Source organism: Corapipo altera, unplaced genomic scaffold, assembly GCF_003945725.1.
Source record: "Corapipo altera isolate COAL_440 unplaced genomic scaffold, ASM394572v1 62, whole genome shotgun sequence".
NCBI lineage: Eukaryota > Metazoa > Chordata > Aves > Passeriformes > Pipridae > Corapipo > Corapipo altera.
In genome coordinates, this window is record NW_020884894.1 from 10,532,117 (window position 1) to 10,554,998 (window position 22,882).

Consider the following 22,882-nt stretch of genomic DNA (forward strand, 5'->3'; position numbering starts at 1 on the left):
CGCGGCGCCCGAGGATGCTGCCCTGACACCGGCATCCCCCGGCAGGTGACCCCGCGGTCCCAACCATGGCTGCGTCCCCCGGAGGGATCCCTGCTGAGCTGCAAGGTAAGCATCGCCCGCCGCCGCGCTGCCGGGGCATCGGTGCCACATGGAAGGCGCCCGTACGGGGCCTGCTCAGCCCCAATTTGCCGCGCTGGGGTTGGCAGAGCCACTTTCAGGTTCCTCAGCAAGAGCAGGGGGGTCCAAGCGGTGTCTGGGGGCTGCTCCTGTCCCCGAAACTCATATGCCTGAGGATTCAGTTTGGACCAAAAGCATCCCCAGATAACCTGTCTCCTCGAGGATGGGGTTCTGCACGGCTCAGGCTGCCTGGTTTGTGGGTACAGCTTGGTGCTCCTCACGCCCATGGGCTTGGGTTCTCCCAGCCAGTCGGGGTCCCTGGCAGCTCCTCAGGGAGGCACAGCCTGCAGCCCAGCACAGGGGGGGTGTGAAGTGCCACTGCTCCCAGGCTTCTCTCATCTGATTGAAAAGCAAAAGACCACAGAGATCTTGGGGTCCTTCAGCCTTACCAACCCCACCGAGGCTTGAAGTGGGGTGGGAAGGAGCTGGGTCACAGTGTCCCTGCAGCCTCAGGTCCCAGCTCTACCAGGGTGGGGCTGTGGGGACACATGGCTCAAGCCACTGCACCACAGGGCTTGGTGGTGTTGTGGAAGCTTGGTTTGCTTCATATGGCAATGGACAACTGTGGTTCTGGTCCTGTTTCTCCCCATGGGAGGCAGGAATCAGGACAGGTGGGGAGGTGACACTCAAGGCAGGAGCAACGCCCACACTGGTCCAGTGACCATGGGAGAGACTGGTCTGCGGACATGGGAAGGTTGGTACATGCAACCACCCTGACTGCTCCATGGGGAGGAAGGACTTGGGTGCCCATTTGCTCCCCAGTGGTAAATCTGGGAAAGTAATGAGAGAAATCAGGGCCCTCTTGTCACTCAGTGCCAGCTCCCAGTGAGTGAGGCAGCACGGGCAGGGTGAAACAACGACCCCAAAGCTGGGTGCTCAGCCAAGGCTGTGGCAGGTGATGGGGAAGTGGGTGCATCATTTGAGCAGCAAATGAGACTTACAGCTGGTGAAGTGTGTGGTTTAGATGAGAGCAACCAGGGTGTGACTTTCTGGCGTGGATGGAGAGGAGTATATTTGGGTGGGGATACAGGGACAGTGTCCCCAGGGGCAACAGGGCATGTGGAAGAGAGCCAAGGTGACTTCAACCACCTCATTTCATGTGGATGTTGGTCTTTTCAGAGGGCATCACCACCTTCCTGGGGACAAAGAAGGTGCTCCTGGTGCTGAGTGTCCAGCTGCAGGTGAAGTCCAAGTATGATGACTTCATCTTGGTACGTGCGGAGTCCGACCTGGTTCCTGCTTTCCTGCTTTCCACAGGCAGCTGTTTCATGGCTGCAGTGAGGGACAGGGGTGGCTCCCAGGTCACCACTGTCCCTTGTCACACCAGTGTCCCCCTGCCTAGGTGCTGACCCCCTGGCGAGCGTATGTGCTGCCGGTGATGCTGCCAGTGAGGGTGAGTGTGGGGACCCTGTGCCTGGTACAGCCCTGTGGTGCCTGGGGGGCCTTGGGGCACTGGGGGGGGGTCACCTCTGGGTCACCCGTGCCACTGGGCCTGGGAAGCCCTCAGGAGCAGGATGAAGAGGAGGGGTCTGGTTCAGGGGCTGGGGGCACGGCCAGGCACTATTTGAGGAGTGGGGAAAGGTGGGAGCTGGGGGGCACCCTTGGGTCCCCCCTCTCCATCAGCGCTGGGGCTGATCCTGTTCTTCTCACCCACAGGTTCACAGCAGCTTCAGCTTCCTGGAGGTGAGGGAGATGACAGTCCAAGAGCCCAGTGTGGTGAGTGGCCCCAACACCCAGGGCAAAACCAGCCCAGGCACTCCCCCAAACTTGTGCCCTCCTTCCCCCATGGGAAACCCTGGTCTCCAGCCCACCACAGGATCTGGGGGCATTCTGGTTCCTCGTTGCACATTGAGGGTCACCAGTGATGATCCCTGAGAGCTCCACAGGGTATTTATCTCTTTTCCACCTGAAAACAAATCCTCTTATGGCCTCACTGGGGGACTCGCCCTTGGGGCTGGAGGTGCAGGGAGGCACCCAGGGGTGCTGGGTGGGTGCCTGCACCTCTTCTCCTCCAGCAGCTGCAGACAGCACCTGGCCATGCTCAGCAGGGACAAGGTGACAAATGGCTGCTGGCTTACCAAGGTGAAGACAAATTTAGCAGGACGGTGTTTTAAACCCAGTTAATCCTCTTAGAGAGAGGCAGCCAGGCACATAGGGCAGATGCGGCAGTGGGAACCATGGAAGAGAGGAATGGGATGCCTTGGCTTGGATATTTTGGCTGAGACAGGGCTGTGGTCCTTGTTAACCTCCTGTCTGGTCCTTGTTAACCTCTTGTCTGGCTTCTGCTGGTTAAAGCATCACCAGTGACAGTGGGCTCAGCCTCTAAACAGGGTTTCTGCAGCTCGGGAGGCTGTGAGGCTGAGCCACAGGAGAGAACTAAAGGACCTGGGCAGAGACTGAGGGGTGCTGGGGGTTGAAACCTCGGGGTGGAGGGGAGTGAGACATCTGACTGTGTTATGGAGAACCCAGGGGTTGTTAATGTGCAGGCAGACCCACGCTCTCCTGCCTCCACAGCCCCGGGCACCGGTGGAAGCGCCGTCCTCGCCCGATGCCGGTGGATAATTGTCATCTTGCTCCCACGCCTCAATCAGCGTGTAATTAAATCAGGGAGCGTGTTGCCATGGGATTTTTTCTTTTTCCTGGTAGGAACCAAAAGCTAAAAAAGCCTCAAAACCCGATTAGATAAATTCAGGGAGGAAACCTCCATCCTTCAGCTGCGGCTGCTGCAGGCAGAGGCAAGGCTGTTCTCACCCCGCTGCCTTGGGCTGCCTCTGCATCAGCTTAGCGTGAATTCTGGCGAGGTTTATGCCTTATTCTTGCACGTTACCGTCTGTTGAATGTATTTTATCCTGAATTCCTGGTGCTCACAGCCTTCCCCGTGCTCACGGTGCTCTGGCTGGGTTGGCACCGAGGAGCTGATGGCTGTCACCGTCGTGTCTGGGGGCTTGGGGACACTATGCTGCCAGCTTGCTCAGGCATCTCTCATCCTTTGGACCCCGCAGGTTGTCATAGAAACAGATGCAGCATCTTATGCCTTCCGGTTCATGTCCTTGGATGATTTGGAGCAAGTTGTTATCCATGTCACCATGTCACTTAAGAAGGTCTTTCCAGACTCATCCCTTGGGTAAGGGTCTTCTGCTCCTCAGGGGTGGCTCAGAAAAGTCCCAGATCACAGAATTCTGGTATGGTCGGGGTTGGAAGATCATCTCGTTCCAACCCTCCTGCCATGGGCAGGGGCACCTTCAACTAGAAGGTCCCAAACGTAGGATGGGTGCACAACAGTGTGTTTTAGCAGGAGCAACGTGGAAAAAGGCCAGACCCTGCTTCCTGGCCAAATATTTCTGGCCACCCTATACACAAGGTTACAGCTAAGCATAAAGTGGTGGAGATCCTCTTCTCCTGGCCCACCACCACACATCCCTCTGATCCTTCCCCAGGACACTGCTCAAGAACTGCCCCCCCAGCCTGTATGAGAGGATCCAGCAGATCCTGAACTCGCTGGAGGAAATGCTGCAGAGCAGCCCTGGGCCCTGTGGTAAGTCCTGCTGTAAACTCCTCCAGGCAGGACCAGGAGGGTTGGAGCAGCCTGGGGACCATTCCAGCCCTGCATCCATCAACAGCAGCTCTGCTGACAGCCCCCACCTCTGCTGGCAGAGCACCGTGGTGGCTTCAGGCAGATGGAGCCCTGCTAGTGGGGTCTACTCTCCACCAGCCCACCCCGTCCCCTGGGCCAGGAGCAGGTTTGATGGGATGTAGTTCCCTCAGAAGCAGCAGGACAGCTGTGGGGAAAGGATGCTCAGTATCCACCTTGTGAGGACCTGCAGCTGTGGATGCTTCCTCTCACTGCACACAGCATCACTGCAGAGCTTTTCCTGTAGCCTGGTTTGGAGCAGGATACCTCTGTTATCACCATAGCAATGTGCCTTGCCTGGTATCCTCATGGATCAAGCAAAGCAAGCCACAGCCCCCCGAGCTGGGCGATCGCTTTTGGGCTGACAGGAGATCTCTGGCCCCTTTGAGGAGGGAGGGGGGAGCCCTCACCATCCTTCTGAGTCCCTGCCATCCCTCTCCTGTTTCCTACCCTCCCCAGAGGTCTCCTCTGTGTTCCCATGGGAAGGCCTGCCCCCAAGACTGCCTTCTCTTTGCAGGGGGGTTTTCGGAGACCTACGCTGCTCTGTGTGACTACAACGGCTTCGCCTTCCGCGAGGAGATCCAGTGGGTGAGCTGGTCCATCCTGGGGCTGGAGGCAGTGGCAGTGTTGCCTGCTGGGCAGGGAAGCAGGATGTTTGTGGGTGCCTCCACTCCAGACAGCAGCCTCATGGGGCTGCTGGGGCTGGGACATCCCAGAACTGGCAACTGCAGCTTTGCCTGGCTTGGGTGTGGGGCTGGGACATCCCAGGGACCAGAGGCATCCCAGGGGTATCCGTGATGGGAACTGCAGCTTTGCCTGGCTTGAGTGCCCCCTGCTCCTTGGTGAGCTGGAATCAAAGTGCAGGTCGGGGTCAGATGCCTTGGACCAGGTTGTTTCCCAGACTGTGACCTAAAGAGAATCCCTGAAAATCTGGGACCTTGCTGAATGTCTGTAGGTAGAGGAGCTCCCTGCTGGGAGCCAGCTATAACAGGACCCCTCTCCCTCTGGGACACTGATCCCCTCCCACCTCTTCCCACACCCTCACTCCCACCAGCCTGGGGTGCATTCCTTCTTCTGGCCAATCCCTGAAAAATTGCACCAAGGCCTGCCAATCTGTCCCACCAAGCTGGGATATGTTCCCTTCCACCCAGAGCACCAGGGGACATTCTGGGCTTGGAGTTTAGGCAAGGGGCCCCCCAGAAGAGGGTGCCCAAGGGCTCAGCTCCCTCCAGCAGTGCTGGCCACCTGAGACACCCCCAGGACCAGGTGCTGAACCTCATCCATGTGTCCATCTTTCTGGGAAGGACGTGGACAACATTTACCACAGCCAGGACTGCCGGGAGTTCAACCTGCTGGACTTCAGCCACCTGGAGAGCCGGTGAGTTCCCCAGACATGCTGCCTGTGGTGCCCTGTGCCACATCAGCCCTCATCCTCCCTGTCCCTGTCAGGGGTGCCCCAACACGCTCCTCTTCTCGTGTTAGATGCATTTGTCACTTTACACGCTCCAAGGATGCCACATCTGCAGCCTGATGCTCCCCCGCACCAAACACCACGAGCCCTGTCCCACGGGGCAACAACCCGGAGTCCAGGCAGCCTCTCTCTTCATTTTTAACTCTTAAATCAGCCTGTGTGAGCTGCTTACAGGGGTGGAAACCCAACATCACGGTGGCTTCGGGCAGCTCGTGGCTGTCAGGTGTTTCCCTATGCAAAGCAGCTGGTGCCACTTGCCTCCCCGAAACTTGGCACTGCTCCCTACCAGCCACCCCAAACTTCTGTTATAACCTTATTATCACCTTATTATCACCTTATATTCACCTTATAATAACCTGATAGCGGAGGGCCATGAGCTCAGGCTGTGCCTGGAGTTGTCCCTGTAGGGCTCAGCTGTGTCTCCATCCCAAGAAAGATGGAACAAGGGCTCTGCTCTGGGGTGAGGCTGCAGCAAATCAGAGTTCTGGGCTGAGTGTTTTGGGGAACAGAGGATCTGTGTTCAGCTGGCCGAAAAGGAGACATTTTTAGAGGTTTCTCTGGACGGGGAAGTAAAAAAGAAACTTGTTTCCACTTGAGCAAAACCTGTGGTGTCTTCACATGAGAGCCCAGAATTAAAAAGAATTTGAAACCCAGGGGTTTAGATAGAAGCATGCAAATAGTTTGAGTAATTTTATTTTGCCCAGGGGAATAATCTGGGGAAGATAAGCTGTGTTTGTGGGTTGCTTTAAACTCATGGACCAATCCTGCTCTGTTGAACACCGTGTTGGGCCACCTTGAGTTTGGGTGTCTTGGGGCATCCCAGGATTGGGTGTCCTGGGAAACCTCATGGTTGGGTGCTTTGGGGCCCCCATTTGGGACCAACCTTGTCTCATTCTGGCCCCGACTGCCCCATCCCTGTCACCCTGCAGAGATGTGGCGCTGAGCGTCGCTGCCTTGTCCTTCAACCTGTGGTTCACCAAGCTCTCCTGCAAGGACTTCAAGCTGGTGAGTGCTGGTGCTGCAGGGATGGGAGCAGCAGAGGTGGCCAGGTTTCCAGAGAGGCTTTCTTCTCCCCTGCCAGAACCAGGAGATTTCAGAGCAGCTGCTCTACATGCTCAGCAAATCGGTGACGCTGGAGGAGCTGGTGCTGGAAAACAGTGGGTTGAAAGCGTAAGTGAAGGGGTTGCAAGGCAGTGATGAGCAGGGTCTTGGCAGCCTGGTGGTGCTTCCCTCAGGGCATGGAGCAGAGGGGTCCATGGATCCATGTGCCAGGGGGGTGTTGGTGGCTCCCTGCCTTCCACAGTGTGAAGCACACTGGGAGCAGAGGCCCCCACAGCCTGGAAGGCCAGTGAACCCCACCCACCCTCAGAGATGTTCTTGGCTCCTCAGATGGAGCCAGCCCTGCCACACAGGCAGGACCTGCTGGCTTGTCCCCATAAGGCTATGGGGTTGGTGGCTGTGTCTCCTGGAAGTGTCCAAACCTCACTCAGATGGGTGACCCTTCTCCCCACAGTGACTTTGTGCAGAGGATGGCCCAGGCACTCAGCAGCCATCCTGACTCTGTCTTGCACACCATCAACCTCTCTGGCAACCAGCTGGAAGACAGAGGTATCCAAATTCTGGGCTGGGATGAGTTTTCACCCATGAAAACTAATGTTCAGCTCCAGATCCCACCAGCAGCTGCCTCCTGTCCTGGGGGCTGTAGCTCAGGGTGAGATGGACACCCCTCAGTGCTGGCACAGCGATTCAGGGCTCTCTGCTCTTTCCTCAGGGATTGCTGCCTTCAGCCGGCACCTGGAGAAGAGTTCCAAGGGTCTGCAGAGCCTCAGCTTGGCCAGGACGATGCTCACAGCCAAAGGTACAGCCCAGGTGCCCTTGGGAGGCTGAGCACGGCAGCTCTCAGGCCAACCCAGCAAAAAAGGGGTGGCTGGAGGGGCCACATGGACACCCTGGAAAGGGCATCTTCATGGATGTGATGTCCTGCTGCCCCAGCTGGAGGGTAATGCCCCTTCCTCTGCTCCACGGCTCTCCCCAGTGCAGGGAACCTGTGGCCATCCATCTCTCCCCCTCTATTCGAGCAGGGATGGGCACACTGTGCAAGGCCCTTGCAGATAACAAAGCCACTGGATTCTCCCTCCGGCACCTGGACCTGTCTGGAAACCCCGGCACCCTGGCTGGGGATGACATCAGTGTGAGTACCCACGATGTGATGGGGTGACACTGCCTGGGATCACTCCCAGCACGGTTTGGATGGCTTTGGTATCCTGGGGTCTGTGCCCAGCCTTCCAGCACCCCAGGGATGGGAATGTCACGGCTGAGACAGCCCCCTGACTGCCCAGGAGCAGCTGGGGAAGCCCTGGGGACATCCCTCTGCATCTCCTTGTGGGAAGGTGGGAGATGCCACCTGGAGCAAGGATGTATCCCATGAGTGAGTGGGTCCCTCTGTGCAGGACTCACCATTGGACTCAGCAGGAGGGAGGAGACAGGCTGGAGCTGGGATTTCAGGGCTGCTGAGTGGGGGGGTTCAGGGTCCTGGGCAGAGCTGCTGAGCCCCCTCTGCCCACAGAACCTGCAGAGCCTCCTCCGTCAGTGCCACTCTCTGTCCCACCTCAGCCTGGCTGGCACGGACTGCCCTTTGGATGCTGTGAGTACCCACTGAGGGGGGCCTGGCAGTGAGACCCTGCCCTCAGTCCCCCTCCACCCCTGGACCGTGTGAGGGGCTGCAGCACCTCTGGGTCCTCCTCCACACAACCTGCCTCCCCACCCTGGCAGCTCTTTGGAGCCCTGGTCCACGGGTGCCACAACAGCCTCGTCCACCTGGATCTCTCCAAAAACCTGTACTCCCACAAGTAAGGCCCTGGGACAACGCGAGGGGAGCGTGGTACCCGGGCAGGTGGCTGGTGCTGGGTGACAGGTGATACCACGTTGTGCCCGTCCTTTTCAGGAGGGTGAAAACCATCTCCCCTGACGTCAAGGAGTTTTTCAACCAGGCCTGTGCCCTCAGGCACGTCTCCCTGGCAGGTACCAAGCTACCTGCGGACGTCGTGAGGTGAGGTTGGGCTGTGAGTCCACCCAGGGGAGTGGATTTGGGGTGAGCATAATCCAGGGGGGACCTCACTGAGGGCTGGTGGGGAGGATGGGTGGATGGGGCTGTGGCAGGCAGAGCTCTGGGAAGGATGTTTTCTCCAACATCCCACTCCCACTGCCTGGACCCTTGGGGGTGCCCCACAGCATGTGCTGCTGCCCCCATTTCTTGCACCCATGGGGGCTTTGGTGACTTTTCCAGGGCGTTGCTGCAAGGGCTGGCAGACAACAGCCACATCAGTGACCTGCACCTGGATCTTAGCAGCTGTGAGGTGAGGGGCCAGCACCCATGGGTGCCAGCAGCCCAGCCAGGGGGTCCCATTGCAGCAGTCAGGGGAGGTCTGTGGCCTGTCTGACCTTCCCCATGGCAGGATCCCATTTGCACAGGGCTCGGTGCCTCCCCTTGTACTGATGTCTTGCTGTTTCTTCCAAGCTGAGATCAGCGGGGGCCCAGGTCATCCAGGATCTCATCCCTGATGCCAGCTCCATCAGCAGCCTGGACTTGTCTGACAATGGTAGGTTGTTTTTTCCCAGCCTGGGAGAAGATCTCCTCCATCTCCTGGATCTCACCAGATTTCCCTGGGGATGGTGCATCTATGAGGATGGGAGTGCAGGCAGCTGCCTGAAAGGTGTGAGAATTCCCCCCATGCTGCCCAGGGTGGTGGGTGGGTGATGGAGGGCACATCTCTGGGCAATGGCAGAAAGTAAGTGCCACCTACAACTCTGTGAGTGCTCCCATGGCTTAGAACAGCACTGGCACTCCAAATAGCAGGAGTACCCAGAGAGGGTGCTCCTTCCCTGGGGATCCTCACTCCTCAGGGACTCTGGCTGTGCACAGGTCTTCAGTCTCCTTGAGGGAACTAGGAAGGGAGGAAGGTGCTCAGGAGCTCCCTGAGCATCTCTCCACCATCCCGTGGTGGCAGCTTGGTGGCTCTGCAGGTCTCCTGTGAGGGAGCACCTTGATGGCACCTCTGTGGACTGCTTGGAGCATCCTGGTGGGCGTTTCCCATCTCTTGCAGGCTTTGACCCTGACATGGTGACACTGGTGCTCTCCATTGGCAGAAGCAAGTCCATTAGGCACGTCTCTCTGGGGAAGAACTTCAACATCAAATCCAAGTAGGTGCAAAGCTGCAGCACCCAGGCCAGGAGCCATCCTGGCACTGTGCACCCCCCTCCACTCTCTCTCCCCATCGAAACCCCAGAGGCTGGTAGGAATTGCCTGCCCATCCTGGCTGCTCCAGCCCAACATGGAGCCAGGGGCTGTGGGGGGACAATTGCCAGAAACTGGTGCAGTCTCAGGGATGGGTTGTAGCATCAGGCAAGAGTGGGAGGGAGGACAGAGCTCTGCCAGCTGCCTCTGTGGCCCTGGCGATGCACATGTAACCCCTCCCTCCTCTCCTGCAGAGAAGGACTGTTGGATGTCCTGCACCGCATCGTCCAGCTCACCCAGGAGGAGGACTGTGTAAGTCCAGCTTGCCCTCAGCCACCCCAACCATCCCATCTGTGCTCCTGGTCACTCTCTGCCACCCCTGTACAGCCTCCATGCCAGGGTGCCATCCAGATCCCTCCCAGCACAGGCTGGGAACAAACCTTCCTCCCTCCCACTGCCATTCAAACCTTTCTGCTTTTATTTTCCTCGGTCTGAAGCAGATGCTCAGACCGAGAAGTGGGAGCTGTTCCTGTTCATCTGGGAAAGCTGGAGCCTGAGTCTGGCTAAAGGCATGGAGGAGACACTTTGTGTAACCTGGATGCAGCCCAGCTTTCAAAAAAAAATCCCTCTTTTCTCCCTGCTGCCTGGCAGGCATCTGAGCTAAATCCAGGCTGTTGCCTAAGCACCCATTGCCCTCCTGTTTCTTGGGGTGCAGCATCACTTGGTGTCTCCAAAACCAGCGCCAGCCCCAAGGCTTCTGGACAGGGATGGAGGCTGTGTCTGTGAGGGTGACATGTTCTCTGACACGTGCCCTGGCCACCTCTCCCCCTCCTTGTCCCCTTTCCAGCCTCTCCAGTCACTGTCCGTGGCTGAATCGCGCCTCAAACTGGGAACCAACGTGCTGCTGAGTGCCCTGGGCAGCAACACCAGCCTCACAGCTCTGGACATCAGCGGCAATGCCATGGGGGACACGGGGGCCAAGATGCTCGCCAAGGCCTTGCAGATCAACACCAAGCTCAGGTAGCAGCAGGTCTATGTCACCCTGTGGCTGCCCTGTGCCGGGCGGTCCTGGGCAGGATGCTGGTGCCATCAGAGGAGGCTTGTCGTGGTTCCTGGTGACCATGGATGTGGTCCTGGACAATTCCTGGTGCATTGTCAGATGCTGTAGCTACGTGTTGTGCTCATGGCAGCCACTAGAAGTGCTGGCAGGGAACATGTGAGGGCCAAGAGAGCAGCTCAGTCCCTGCCCCAGCGCTTGCCAGCTCTTTGCCAGGCTCCTGCACAGCCCTGTGTGCTGCAGACAGACCTTTGCAGTCACTGCTCTCCCACACACTCTGCTATCAGTTCCTAAAACGCCATTTTTTGACCACATTGTGCCCACAAAAACAAGGCAGGGGTGTCTGCAGGGGACAGGGAAGGGTGTCATGGCCAGGGCTGTTCCTCTGGGGGACATCTGCCCCTGCCAGCAGGATGGCACCTGACTGTGTCCTCCCAGCCTCTCACTCCCTCCTGCCTAATTTACAGCTCCTTGCAAAGTCCCACTTTGGATTTTGAAAGTTTAAGTTCAGATTTTTAACCCCATTTTCAGGTTTTCTGGTGCCTTGGGCTCACTGTTGCTGGCACCCACCTCAGGGCTGTGTGGGTGCAGCAGGGCTCACCCATCTCCTTCTCTGTGCAGGACCGTGGTTTGGGACAGGAACAACACAACTGCCCACGGGCTCCTGGAGGTGGCTCAAGCTTTGGAGAGGTAAGGAAGGAGCTTCTTGGTCCTCCTGGCTTGCTACTGCCATGCAAAAGAGCCTCTGTCACCAGGATATCACTGTCCCCAGGGCCTCTTGTCCCCTTGGAGCTGTAATCACACAGTTGCATACACATCCCAAGGGAGTTCGTCCACAGCTTTGGCCTTGCAGCCAGCAAACCAACCTGCCACTGTTTCATGATGGCACCTTCAACCCCAGGGTCTCCCTGAGCAACCAGCACAGCCTTGTGTCACCCACGGAACCCCCAGCGAGGGCAGGGGGAATCTGCTGGTGGTGCTGATGTGATGCTCCTCTCCTCCTGCTGAGGACAACTGCTGAGCACACCCACCTTCGGGTCTGGTGCTTGGCTGTGCAGGTTCTCTGGAGGTCTGAAGAAAGACGGGTGCATGGAGAGCCTGGGCAGGTGGTCGCTGCCTCCCTGTCAGGGTTTGCTGACAGCCAGAGTTTGGCCATCCCCATCTCCAGGGCTGGACCTTGGGACAGTGTCCAGGCTGCCATTGGGTGGGCTCTGGACCTGTGTCATGTCTGTGGGGATGTGAAGGGTGGGGATGAGCGCTGGGTCCAGCAGCAGCTGCTCACTCCATGCTGCCTCACAGGAACTACACCCTCAAGTCGATGCCGCTGCCGATGAGCGACGTGGCGCAGGCGTATCGCAGCAACCCCGAGAGGACAGAGCAGGCTGTGCACAAGGTGAGGGGATGTGGGCTGCGGGGTGCAGGGCTGGGTGCCACCCACACTGCTCATGGCCCCTTGCCTCTGCAGCTCCAGTCCTGCCTGACCAGGAACCAGCTGCGGCAGACGCTGCCGGCCCAGACCTTCCGGCTGCAGCAGGGCATCCTCACCACCTCTTCTGAACAGGTTTGATGGCCCAGTTGCTGCATGGGGCTGCTCTCCCCTGCCCCAAATGGCCCTGGCTTACTAGTTTGAGCTCTTGCAAGCAGCACAACGCCCTTTTCACCTTTCCTGAGTGGAGGGCAGAGCAGATTGGAGGGATGGAACAGATTGCCCAGAGAGGTGGGAGATGCCCCATCCCTGGAAGTGTTCAAGGCCAGGCTGGATGGGGTTTGGAGCAACCTGGCCTAGTGGAAGGTGTCCCTGCCCATGACAGGGGGCTTGGAACTAAATGGCCTTTAAGATCCCTTCCAACTCAAATCATTCCACAGTTCTGTGATGGGAATGGGGCTGGGCAGAAAGCAGATCTCCAAGGAACCCTCCTGGTTGCATCCGTGCATTTTATGCATATGCAATGCTGAGATAACTTGCTGCTACACTACCCCATACAGCGTGTTCCCAGCAATCTGTGCACTCTTGCAAGTGAGTCCCTGCCATGTGGCATCCCTGGTTATTAGGCAGGGTTGCTCTGGGGGGGCTGTAGCCTGCCTGTGCCCCCACCGAGCACAGGAGTCTTTTCTCCGGGAGCACCACGGCAGGGAAGGGAACTGGCAGTGCTGCTCTGGCACCGGCACATGACGCAGCCTCTCTGTGCTCCAGATGGTGAATGAGATCTGCCTGAGCGTGCAGAAGCACGTCGACATCCTCAGCACCTGCCCGGGCAGGGAGGTGCAGGCGGACGTCCTCTGTGCGGAGGAGGCCATCAGGAACGCCAACCTCTCCGTCAGCGTGAGTCCCCCGCGCGGGAAACCCCCTCGGCTCACCCGGCACCAGCTCGGGATCGAAGCGGAGCATTGATCAGTTAATGACACCATTAGCCAGCAGTTAGGGAACGCCAGAATGTCAATGCAACAGATGCACGTCACCCAGCATCTGCAGACGTTAGAAAACAGCTGAGGATTTCTGAATTCCCTTCTAGAGCAAGGGTCAAAATGCTCTCAGTCCCCTCGCCCCAAAGGCACACAGTTGTGTGCACCCCCCAGGGGAAGCAGAGGTTACAAGTGCACCCTCTCTTTTGCATCCCATGCTCACACACCTCTCCTTTGGAGAGGTGACTGCTCCAGCTTTGGGCGCGCCCTGCAACCCAGAGATGCCCACACTGGTGAGAAACCTCCCTGCATCCCTGAGGGGTTGTCCTCCCTGGGGCACCCTCATCCCACCCTAGTGATGAGAGGGCTCCATCAGCCCATGATGAAATCCACCACGCTGGATAGGCAGCTCCTGGCACTGTCAGATCTGGTTTGATTCTCTTGGTCCTGTTTCTCTTTCCCCATTGCACCTTTTCCTCCTCCTCCTCTACTTCTCTTCAAACCATCCCTCTTCTCTTTTTCCCAGCTCTCTCGGCACTGCCCTGGGTATTTAATCTGGTGGAGGTAGAACTTAAGAGGACAGTGCTGTTGTTGGAAAGGTGGTGAAAGGGATGGGAAACCATCTCTGCTGATGCAGGCAGCAGTGCAGTGGTGTGCAGGAGGGGAGGGAGGGTCAGTGGGGGGTGGGGAGCAGTTGAGGGTCCATCTGGGGGACACAGGGACTCTGAGGGACTAGGATGCCCCACCCTGGCCCAGCAAAGCCAAGTCTCTGGGTCTGCCCAGCTGATGCAGGTGATGCTCTTCCATGGCACAGTCCCAGCTGCTGGCTGAGCATGGAAGGATGGGAAGCGAAGATGAGGTGGCGTGGGATGATCCATACCATCTCTCTTCCCATGGCAGATCCTACCCCTCCTGTATGAGGCAGGAAACACCCCATACCAGAATGGCAAGCTGCAGCACAAGCTCGAGTGTCTCACAGAGGAAGCGTCGCAGACCTGCAGCTGGGAAATCCAGGTGGGCACCCATGGGCAGCACGGAATATTCATCAGCCTTGGCCCAAGGATGAGGGAGATGGTGCCTCCTGGAAACCACGTGAATGCAGACAGAAAGGCACCAAAACTCGCCTTTGTCCCCAAAACTGCAGGCAATCATGCAGGCGGTGCTGGACACGGCGCACAGCCTGTGCCCAGACGTGGTGCAGAAGAGCGGGGTCAGGGATCAGCTGGTCAATGCCATGTCAGAGCAGATCTGCCTCCAGGACCACCTCAGCCTCAGTGCCGTCCTGGACCAGATGGTCACCGATGTCTTCAGCAAGCTGAAGTGGGTGATGTGCCGTTCTTCCTCCTGGCTCAGCAGCTACCACTCACTCACTGGGCCAGAGGAGGATTTTGGGGGCTCCCTACCAACTTCCCCTCTCCCTACATTGTGGTGGTGATGTGCTGGGTCCTGTTGCTGTGTTTTCCCAGCCATGGTTTCCTGCTTGGGTCTAGTTTGGATGTGTCCCTGGGAAGCTGGGGGGTTCCATGGGACGATGTGCCTGCAGGCACACCCCTGTGGCTGGCAGAGGGGAGCCCAAACCTTCAATGTGAGAATGCACTTGGCATCCTCCCTCCCAGCCAGCACCTGTTGCCATTCCTGCTCTGGCAGCACAAACCCAGTGAGCCGCAGCACAGGGCATATCCTGGGTGCCAGAGCCAAGCATCCATCTCCTCAGCAGGCTTTCCTTGGGGGGGGCTGGCTCCATGGCTTGCAGGGGTTGGGTGCTGGCTCTGACACCACTCTTTCTGCTCCCAGTGAAATCAAGCTGTCCATCACAGCCGCTGCGGCCGACTGCATCGTGGATGCTGTGCTGGGAGACCTGACCATCGCCCAGTGCAAACTGGTGAGTGCCAGGAGCACCAGCACCTGCGGGATAGGGATGTGGTGCTGGGATGTGGGATAGGGGTACCCCAGCATTGCCCAGGCACCAGCCAACACTATGACCACAGATCTGCAGTCTGAGAAGCAGGACAGTTTCCACCCAGGCTGGGTTTCCTGCCAGGTAATCCTCTCCTGGTGTGGTCACAGCAACATTAACACCCTGAGCAAAGTCCTGGAGCTGCTGCCGTGTGGTGTGGTGGGGGGTGCTGGGGTGAAGCCGGGCGCTGGCCACTCGTGCAGTGGGGCAAGCGCGGGGCAGCTGTGCTGGGGCTGGCAGCCGGCTAATCAGGCCTAAATCCGCTCACAAATCCCAGCCGTGGGTAGGGAGCGGAGCAGCACGGAGCACACAGGGCAGCCGGGCGCGCTTCAGCCCCTGGGATAATTTAAGCGCTTCCTAATGGTTTTAGGCAGAGAGCCTCTCCAAGCAGGGGCTCGACCTCCTGGTGCTGCTGCCGGAGTCGGCTGAGGACGATGCCACCGCGCTGGCGAGGGGCAAGAATCCTCTGGACCTCGCCGCAGAGGAGGTAGGGTCCAAACCCAGTGCTGCCGCGTGATGCCCGCGCTATAACCACCTTTTATCCGCCTTACCGGATGATGCTGGGCTTAGTGCCGGAGCCTCTCCGGGTTCAGGCACCCCCCGGCACCCCCCCAGGGCAGTGCTAAGGCAATTAGTGCTGGGAAATGGGACCATTAGCCTGCCAGGCCATGCTGCTGGCACCGGGAGTTTGTCCTTGTGGTGGCCCAGCTGGTCCTGGCTGTTTGCACCCTCTCCTGCTGTTGTTGCTCTGGGATCCAGTGTGCTGCAGGGTCCTGGATGGGGAAGTATTCAATCCAGCGTCATGGGGGGGTTTTGGAGCTGGGACAAGATCGGGGGGTGCAGTGCTGTGGGTCTGGGGGTGATGGGGGGATTGCACCCATCACCTGGCAAAGCCTGCCTGGCTCCAGCTGCCAAGGATGCCACTCAGCACAGCCAGCTTGTCCACGCCGAAGCTGCCACCATCCCTGTCTCTCTGCAGTACAAGATGGCCCTGCGGAGGAAAAACAAGCACTTCAGGAGCATTCGGCCCACGCCAAGTGTGAGAAGTAAGGTCACTGTGGAACTGCTCCCCTGCTGCAGCTCAGCTGGGGCACAGCAGGGGCGGGGGACTCGCAGCAGCTGTTTGGGGGGCTGGTGGGCAGAGCCCTCCATGGTGGTGCCACAGACTGTGGGCAGCAGGAGCTGGACCCTTTGGAGAGCCTCTCCCAGTGCTGTTGGTGGGGGTCTGTGGGGAAAGCTCACCCTGACCTTGCTCTTGTGCTGGTTTGGGGAGGTCAGCTGGCTCAGTGCCCTTGGGCGGTGGGGTCAATGCCCTGAGCTCTTTCCTCATGTAGCCAGGCAGGGGTGGGAGGTTTGTCCGTGCCTGTGGAAGCCATGGCATCTCCCACAGCCATCCCAGGGACTACCCTGGGCGTGGGCATCACCCACCCATCCACTCACCCAACAAACCTGGGGAGAAGACATTGTCCACGGCTTCTCCTTGCTGCTGCTGTTGCCCCTAGAGCCCTGCATGCCTAGGAAGGGGAGGAGGGCACAGGAGGGGCACAGGCACAGGCAATGAGCAGCTGATGGGCAACTTCTGCTTTTCAGTGCCTTGGCTAAAGCAGAGCTTGTGCCAGACTCCACTGCCCAGCACCCCTGTGTCCCCAGGTGACTCCTGGTGTTCCTGAGCCCCACAGCATCCTGACCCCCAACTAGGGAATACACGGGGGGGGGGGAGTGTTGGTGAGGAGCTGCCTGTAGGGCAAAACGGGTGTGTTTGTGGGTGCTGCTCGTCGGGCCAGCGCTGGCAGAGCTCGTTCCGTACCACTGCTGCCTGCCGCAGGTTTCGGCTGCGGGGCTCCGCTCCGTCCCTGCCTGAGCATCTCCCCGCATCCCCCCCCCCCCGCAAACCTCCAGCGACGGTGGCAGGATCCATCCCGGGCTGCGCCGCAAAGCCGCCACGCGCGCTCCCGGCGGGCACGGCCACGCTCCCCTCCCCGCGGCGGAGCCAGCGCCCCGCTGACCCTCCGCGCGTGGGCGAAGGTGACGGCGTCGGTGATGATGATGATGATGATGATGATGGGGAGGCCTGCCGAGGCCGGGCGTCAACAAGGACCCTCTCGCCTCTCGTAGGTGTGTCGGAGCTGGAGCCGGCGGCGGGTCGAGACGCCAGCGGGCTCCGAGCTCACCGGGCGCCGCCGTCACTCAGCCCCGCCGCGCCGCCGGCACGCCCTGCCTCCACAAAGGATGCTGAGCCTGCGAGCGGCTCGCTCCCCGCCACGCAGCCTGCCACCGCCACCGGATTCCTTATGGACCTGCCGACCGCCGGCGAGAAGCTGGAGCATTGCACCAAAGCCAGGCCCCGGCCCAACCGCCGGCACAAGCAGCCGCCCAGCAAGCCCAATGTAAGGGGGGGGCGCGGCTGGCAAGGGGTGTGTGTGTGTGTGTGTGTATTTGGTGTGTTTTTCCCGTTTTTTTCCCGCTTGGGTGAATTATTGCGGTCAGTATTTGTTGCAAGGCAGGAAAATGAGATGCGAGGAGGCGCGGTGGGTTTATTATCCTGCATTTCAGCTGCTGCCGGAGCCTCCTCCTCGGAGGGGGGCTGCCCCAAAGGATGGGCAAGGGGGCTGGGGGGGCGAGGGGGATCATCCATCCCCTTTCCTGCTGAGCAGTGGGAGCCGGCAAGGAGGCAGGGAGGAGTGAAAAAACCCGCAGAGTTTGGGCGCAGAGGGCCGGCGATGCGTTCGGCAATGGCTCCGGCTGCCTCCCTCCTCCTCAGTTTGCTCCCCCTCATCCAAAACCCATCGTCCCTGAAGCACCGGTGGCCGCCACGGCTCCCAGTGATGCTGGTGGGGCTCTGCCAGCTGTGGAGGGGTGGGTTTTTCTTTGCCCCCCATCCAACAGGCGAGTGGATGGGGATCCTGCCCTTGCACCCCCTTTCCCGAGGGAAAAGTAACTTTTGGGTGCAGTCGGTGGTAAGTCCAGCTCCGTTGCTGTCCCTGGGGCTGGATCCTGCTGGCATCACCTTGTCCCCATGCCACTGTGATGCAGCTGGATCCTTTCACCTGCTGGAAAGCCCCAGCTTGCATGGCCAGTGATGCTTGCCCTTGGATCGCAGTGGGATCGGCGCTGGCGTGGGGCCGGAGGAGAGGCAGGAGCTGTGTCCCACAGGCAGGGTGGGTGCTGGAGGCTGGCAGGGCCAGGCAGGGCCGGGGGACCATCACCCTGCAGTGGGACAGGCACGCCTGGCACCCAGGGTGGGCCAAGGCTTGAGCAAGGACGGGCTTTGATGGATGTGATGTGACAGGGAGAGCAGATCTCAGATGGCTGGAACGGCTCCTGAACGGCATCAATCCAGCTGTAATGAAAAGTCGTTATGGATTGAAATGTCACCGGTGGGGAAGCGCCTCCCTCTCATCGATAGGAAGCCACTGATGCGGTGCCACATGCCAGGGAGAGGAAGGTGCCATGGAGGAAAGGCTTGGCCATGGTGTGGACCATTTGGCCATGGGGATGGACTGAGTGGCCTTCATGCAGGCTGTGGTGACGCTCCAAGACTGGAGTTGAAGCATCTGAAGGATACAGATGTGGGGCCCCTGCAGGTCACCTGCTCCATCACCCACCAGCAGCGTGGGGTCCCCTCCTTGGAGCTCAAATGGAGGAAGCATCTCTGCCAAAGGCTTCTCCCACAGAGTCTGCAGGGTCAGAGGCCTGGCCCAGCTCTAGGAGGGCTTTGGCAGGATTTGCCATTGTGTATCAACCAGGAGGGTCAGAACCACCTGACCTGGGTGTAACAGAAGTGTGTCTGAGCAAGTATAGGTGCCATACCCAGCCACTGTGCTGGGGAGCCCCACATGTGGCACCCAGGGGGGGCGAGGGGCTGGCAGAAGCCCGGGACTGGCTGGAGCCTCCCAATGCTCAAGGGATGCAGCAGGATTAGAGCTGGGATGCAGCTGATAACACTGTGGTCTGGCTTTCATGCTGGGTATGAGATGGAGGGTGCCAGCACCTGTCCTGTGCGGGCACCCACTTGTTTGTGTGCAGGCACGGGTGACACCTCTCTGTGCCTGGGGGAACCTCTGCCCCACGCTGGGCTCACAGCCCTGGTTACTCACAGGTACAGCCCGTGGCCTGTGAGAACAGCGAGGACAGGAGCATCACCCGCGTGGACGAGGGGCTGGAGGACTTCTTTGCCAAGAGGCTCATCACAGAAGCACTGCCGTAAGCCTGGGGGGGATCCCAGGGCCCCTCACCTGCCCAGCACCCTGGCACGCACCCATCCCTGGGATTTCAGCAGCCACCCCTGCAAACGGTGCTGGTCCCAGTGCCAAAGGGATGCTGGGGAAAGCAGCACACCCGGGGGCATTGCCCAGGGCAAGGCTGTGGGGGGAGGACTGGGATAGCAGCCAGGGGGTGCAGGATGTGGCCATGGGGTCTGTCCTGCTCAGGGGAGGCTATTAGGCAGCACCCATGGGAGCTCTCACTGGGAATGGGTGCCCTTGGCAGGACACTGTCATCTCAGGTGGGGTGTCCAGGGTCTCTGGATCCATCCCACTGAGGTGGGTGGGGGGAAAAAGCTGATCCCTTGTCCCTCAGCAGCCTGGAGCTCACCTTTTCCAATGCTTCATCTCTTCCCAGCCCTGCGGCTCCGGAGACCTGCCCGGGATCAGCCCCTCTGGCTCCCTCCGGCTCCCGCACCCTCAAGAAGAAAATCGGGAATTTTTTTGCCTTCAAGAAACCCAAATCCAGCCGGGGCTCGAGGTGTGAGAAGGAGCCCGAGGGTGGTCCCGCTGCCCCCAGGAGCAGGCGCTCAATGCTCAGTGACATTTTACGAGCCCCCAGCAAGGCGGGCGAGGCGGGGAAACCACTGAGTAAATCAGAGGAGGGGGGACTCGCTGCTGAGCCCCAGGGAGAGCCTGAGCACTGCCAGACCCCTGACTCTGCCCGAAGGATCCGGCCCAAGTACTCTCGGGAGGGCAAATCCCAGTCACTCATCTTGCTGTCCGGGGAGGACGAGGATGCGCTGGGGGTCAGGCACGACAAGGTAAGCACTGTCACGGTCACTGAGCCACCACTGCTGGTTGGCTCTCCCAGTGTGTGCTGCTCCCACCCGTGGATGCTGGTGATGGGGTCACCAGGGAATGCAGGGACACCAGAGCAATGGCTGGGGATGTCCCCACTAGGTCATGTCTGTGTCACCATCTCCCGGTGGCACACTTGGGGTTGGGGACCTGGGTGCTCCTCAGGCAGGCAGGTGGGTGCTGTAGGTGCTGTGGCGGGTCCGCGTCCCTGGCAGGGCTGTGTCTCTCCTGCAGAAGAGGCACCTGGAGAAGAGCGAGGGGGAGCTGTCCAGCTCCTTCGAGCAGCGTGTGCAGGTCATGCTCCACCGCATCGGCGTCACCAAGGGCCCGGCTGCTGAGAGCAAGAAGCTGCAGGTGGGGAGTAGCTCCATTTTCAGGATGGATCCTGCACCCCCAGGGTGGGTGGAGATGGTGGTCCGTGGGATGAGGGGGGTGGCATCCCTGTGCTGCCACTGCTCATGGCCTCTGCTCTGTCACCTAACCCTCTGCAAGGGGACCGATATGTTGGTTCCTACGTGCTGTGTGGTGTCTGTCTGTCTGTCCCTCCTTCTCTGGCATGCACCCACCCCTTGCAGCCACCTCAGAGCCTGGCAGCACCCTGCCCTCTGCCAGCCATCATCCCTGTGGGTGCTGCCACCCTGACATCCCCCTTACAAGGTTTCTTTCCCCTTGCAGAACAAGGACAACGAGATCAAGAAAGCTGGCTCAGACGGTGAGGGCCTGCACCATCCCCAACCTGACCCCCACCCAGCTGGGCACCCATGGGTGGGCATGGGCTGGCCCTCTTGGGCTCCCAACTGCGGGTCTCACTAAATCCTGCCCTTGCTGGGTGCTGGTGGCATAGGGCAGGCCCCAGCTCACTGATACTGGCTGGTGGCTTGTGCTTGCAGGGGATATCGTGGACAGCTCTGCAGACTCCCCCCCATCTCTGAAGGCCCGCACACACTCTGTGTCCACAGGTGGGTTACCAGTGGGTGCCAAGGGGGTCTCACCATCCCCCAGGGCAGAAGGCTTTGTTATCTCTCCTAGCACCAAGCATGGGGATTGGAGCCAAGAGGGTCTGGTGGGCACAGGCACCTGGGCAGGGTCCCACCCTCCAGAGAGTGCCCTGCACCCATGGGTGCCCATCCCTGGTGATGGTGGATGGACACCCAACCCATTGCCCAGCCCCTGGGCTGGCTGCAGGCTGGTTCCCAGCACCAGCCTACACTTCTGGACACTCACAGCTCCCTCCTGCCTGCCCCACAGACGCACCCTTCCGCAGCCCGGCCGCTGTGATGGAGCCCAGCGCCGAGCCCCGGCCAGCCTGGAAAGCCCTGGGGAGGCAGCTGCCTGCTGAGCCACTGGGCACCAGCTCCGACCAGCCCCGGCGCTCCTTCATCCTGTCTGAGCCCAGCGGGCTGCTGGAGCCCGGGGGCCGGGAGGGCTGGAGCAGCAGCCTCCCACGGCTGGGCAGGAACGTGCCGGCGGCGCTGCCGCGGAGGGTCAGCCATGGTGGGGAGGTGGGTGCTGGCAGCCCCCTGCCCACCCCGCCCGCACCGCCCGACACCGAAGGTAGGGATGCATGAGCTGCCCAGGGGGGTCCCCATCCCACTGCTGGCCTGTTCTTGGAGCCCTTGGGAAGCGAGGGCAGCAGGGAGCCAAGCAATCAGCGCTGGGTGCTGATGGGGGCTGTGAGGAAACCGGGGTGCTGCAGGCTCCCCCACAATGGCATCTCCCCACTTTTCCAGACAACCGGCTGATGGCACGGGGGGCCGGCCGCCGAGCTCTGTCCGTCCATGAGGAGCAGCTCAGGGAGCCTGAGTGCCCGGCAGAGCTGGGAAGTAAGTTGGGGCTGTAGTGGGACCTCAAAACTCCCCTTGCATCCAACACCAGCAGAGGTGGGTGGTGGCATTCCATGTGGGTGGTGGTGCTCCCAGTCCCGGCTGATGGGTGGCAGCCTGTGGTGCCAGGGTGATAGACAATGGCGTGGCCACACTGGGAAGTGCCCAAGGGGAACTTGGCAATGAGATCAGTTCTGGCAGGAACCAGAACTGCTGCACCCCACTGCAACATGGGGCTGGGTTGTGTTTCCCCAGTGGGCACCGTTCCCCTGCGCCTGCGGCGGTCGCCTGTGCTCAGGCACAGGACCAAGCACGAGTCCCTCTCAGAGATGGAGGGTGAGCCCGGACCGTCCTTGGATGCCGAAGGTGAGACACGATGCTAAAGCAGGTGCTGGGGTACGGAGGGTCCCGCCATGCTCACAGCTGTGACCTCTCCAGGTGCCACGCCGCAGGACTGGCCCCGTGCCGGGCTGGAGGAGCCGCAGGCTGGCACAGGCACTGACGGCGAGCGGCCGCAAGCCCTGGCACAAACTGTTGGGAATGCACAAGACTCAGCTGCCGTAGACCAAAGACGCCCGGTGCCGGGCCGGGAGGAGCCGGCCCTGGGACAGTGAAGCCCCTGCATGTCACCACACTGTTCCCAATAAAACCCTGCAAGCAAGTGCACGGTGCCGGGGTGCTTGGCAGCTGGGGCGCGGAGAGACGGGGCACCAGGCTGGCGTGGATGTGCCAACGATGGCATCGCCCAACTTTGTGCCACGGGGACAAGCCAGGCCACCAGCATCGCCCAGGATGCCCAGGGACCGTGCCAGAGCCTGCAGGACGCATCGAGCGGTGTCGCGGTGCCCACTGCCGCTGTGGGCTGCAGGGGGGAGAGCCGGTGATTTTTCGGCAGCCAGCTATTTTTAGGAAGTGTTCCCAAGGCGCTTTCACCACTCCAGCTCCTCGCCCCAGGGGGTGCCGCTCTCTCCAGCCCCCGCAAGACGCAGGCTTCCATCGGGGCGGGACCACGACCCCCGGCATTCCAGCACGCAGCTCCAGCCCCGCAGATCCCCGACGGCACCAG

At 60.2% G+C, this 22,882-nt stretch overlaps 1 protein-coding gene across 1 annotated transcript; it reads left to right on the plus strand.

Annotated features, from left to right (window-relative positions):
• Positions 1–22,876, plus strand: CARMIL2 (capping protein regulator and myosin 1 linker 2). The gene is made up of 40 exons (XM_027646688.1): positions 1–105; positions 1,297–1,388; positions 1,520–1,570; positions 1,834–1,893; positions 3,180–3,301; positions 3,615–3,712; positions 4,326–4,396; positions 5,113–5,186; positions 6,209–6,284; positions 6,361–6,449; positions 6,793–6,887; positions 7,051–7,137; positions 7,361–7,470; positions 7,846–7,923; positions 8,052–8,128; positions 8,224–8,328; positions 8,566–8,635; positions 8,797–8,878; positions 9,383–9,479; positions 9,768–9,825; positions 10,361–10,533; positions 11,192–11,260; positions 11,870–11,963; positions 12,036–12,131; positions 12,765–12,893; positions 13,874–13,987; positions 14,118–14,293; positions 14,768–14,855; positions 15,301–15,417; positions 15,910–15,995; positions 17,122–17,317; positions 19,030–19,133; positions 19,551–19,956; positions 20,228–20,347; positions 20,669–20,705; positions 20,884–20,952; positions 21,242–21,547; positions 21,724–21,816; positions 22,072–22,182; positions 22,255–22,876. The coding sequence occupies exons 1-40, from the start codon at positions 66–68 to the stop codon at positions 22,428–22,430; spliced, it is 4,392 nt and encodes a 1,463-aa protein (XP_027502489.1). The 5' UTR covers positions 1–65; the 3' UTR covers positions 22,431–22,876.
• The last annotated feature ends 6 nt before the right edge of the window (positions 22,877–22,882 follow it).

Excerpts from the sequence above, each read along its gene's own strand:
- CARMIL2 (XM_027646688.1), top strand. The coding sequence starts at position 66 with ATGGCTGCGTCCCCCGGAGGGATCCCTGCTGAGCTGCAAG. Across the intron at positions 4,397-5,112 it reads TCCGCGAGGAGATCCAGTGG|GACGTGGACAACATTTACCA; the intron begins GTGAGCTGGTCC and ends CTTTCTGGGAAG. Across the intron at positions 20,706-20,883 it reads CAAGAAAGCTGGCTCAGACG|GGGATATCGTGGACAGCTCT; the intron begins GTGAGGGCCTGC and ends TTGTGCTTGCAG.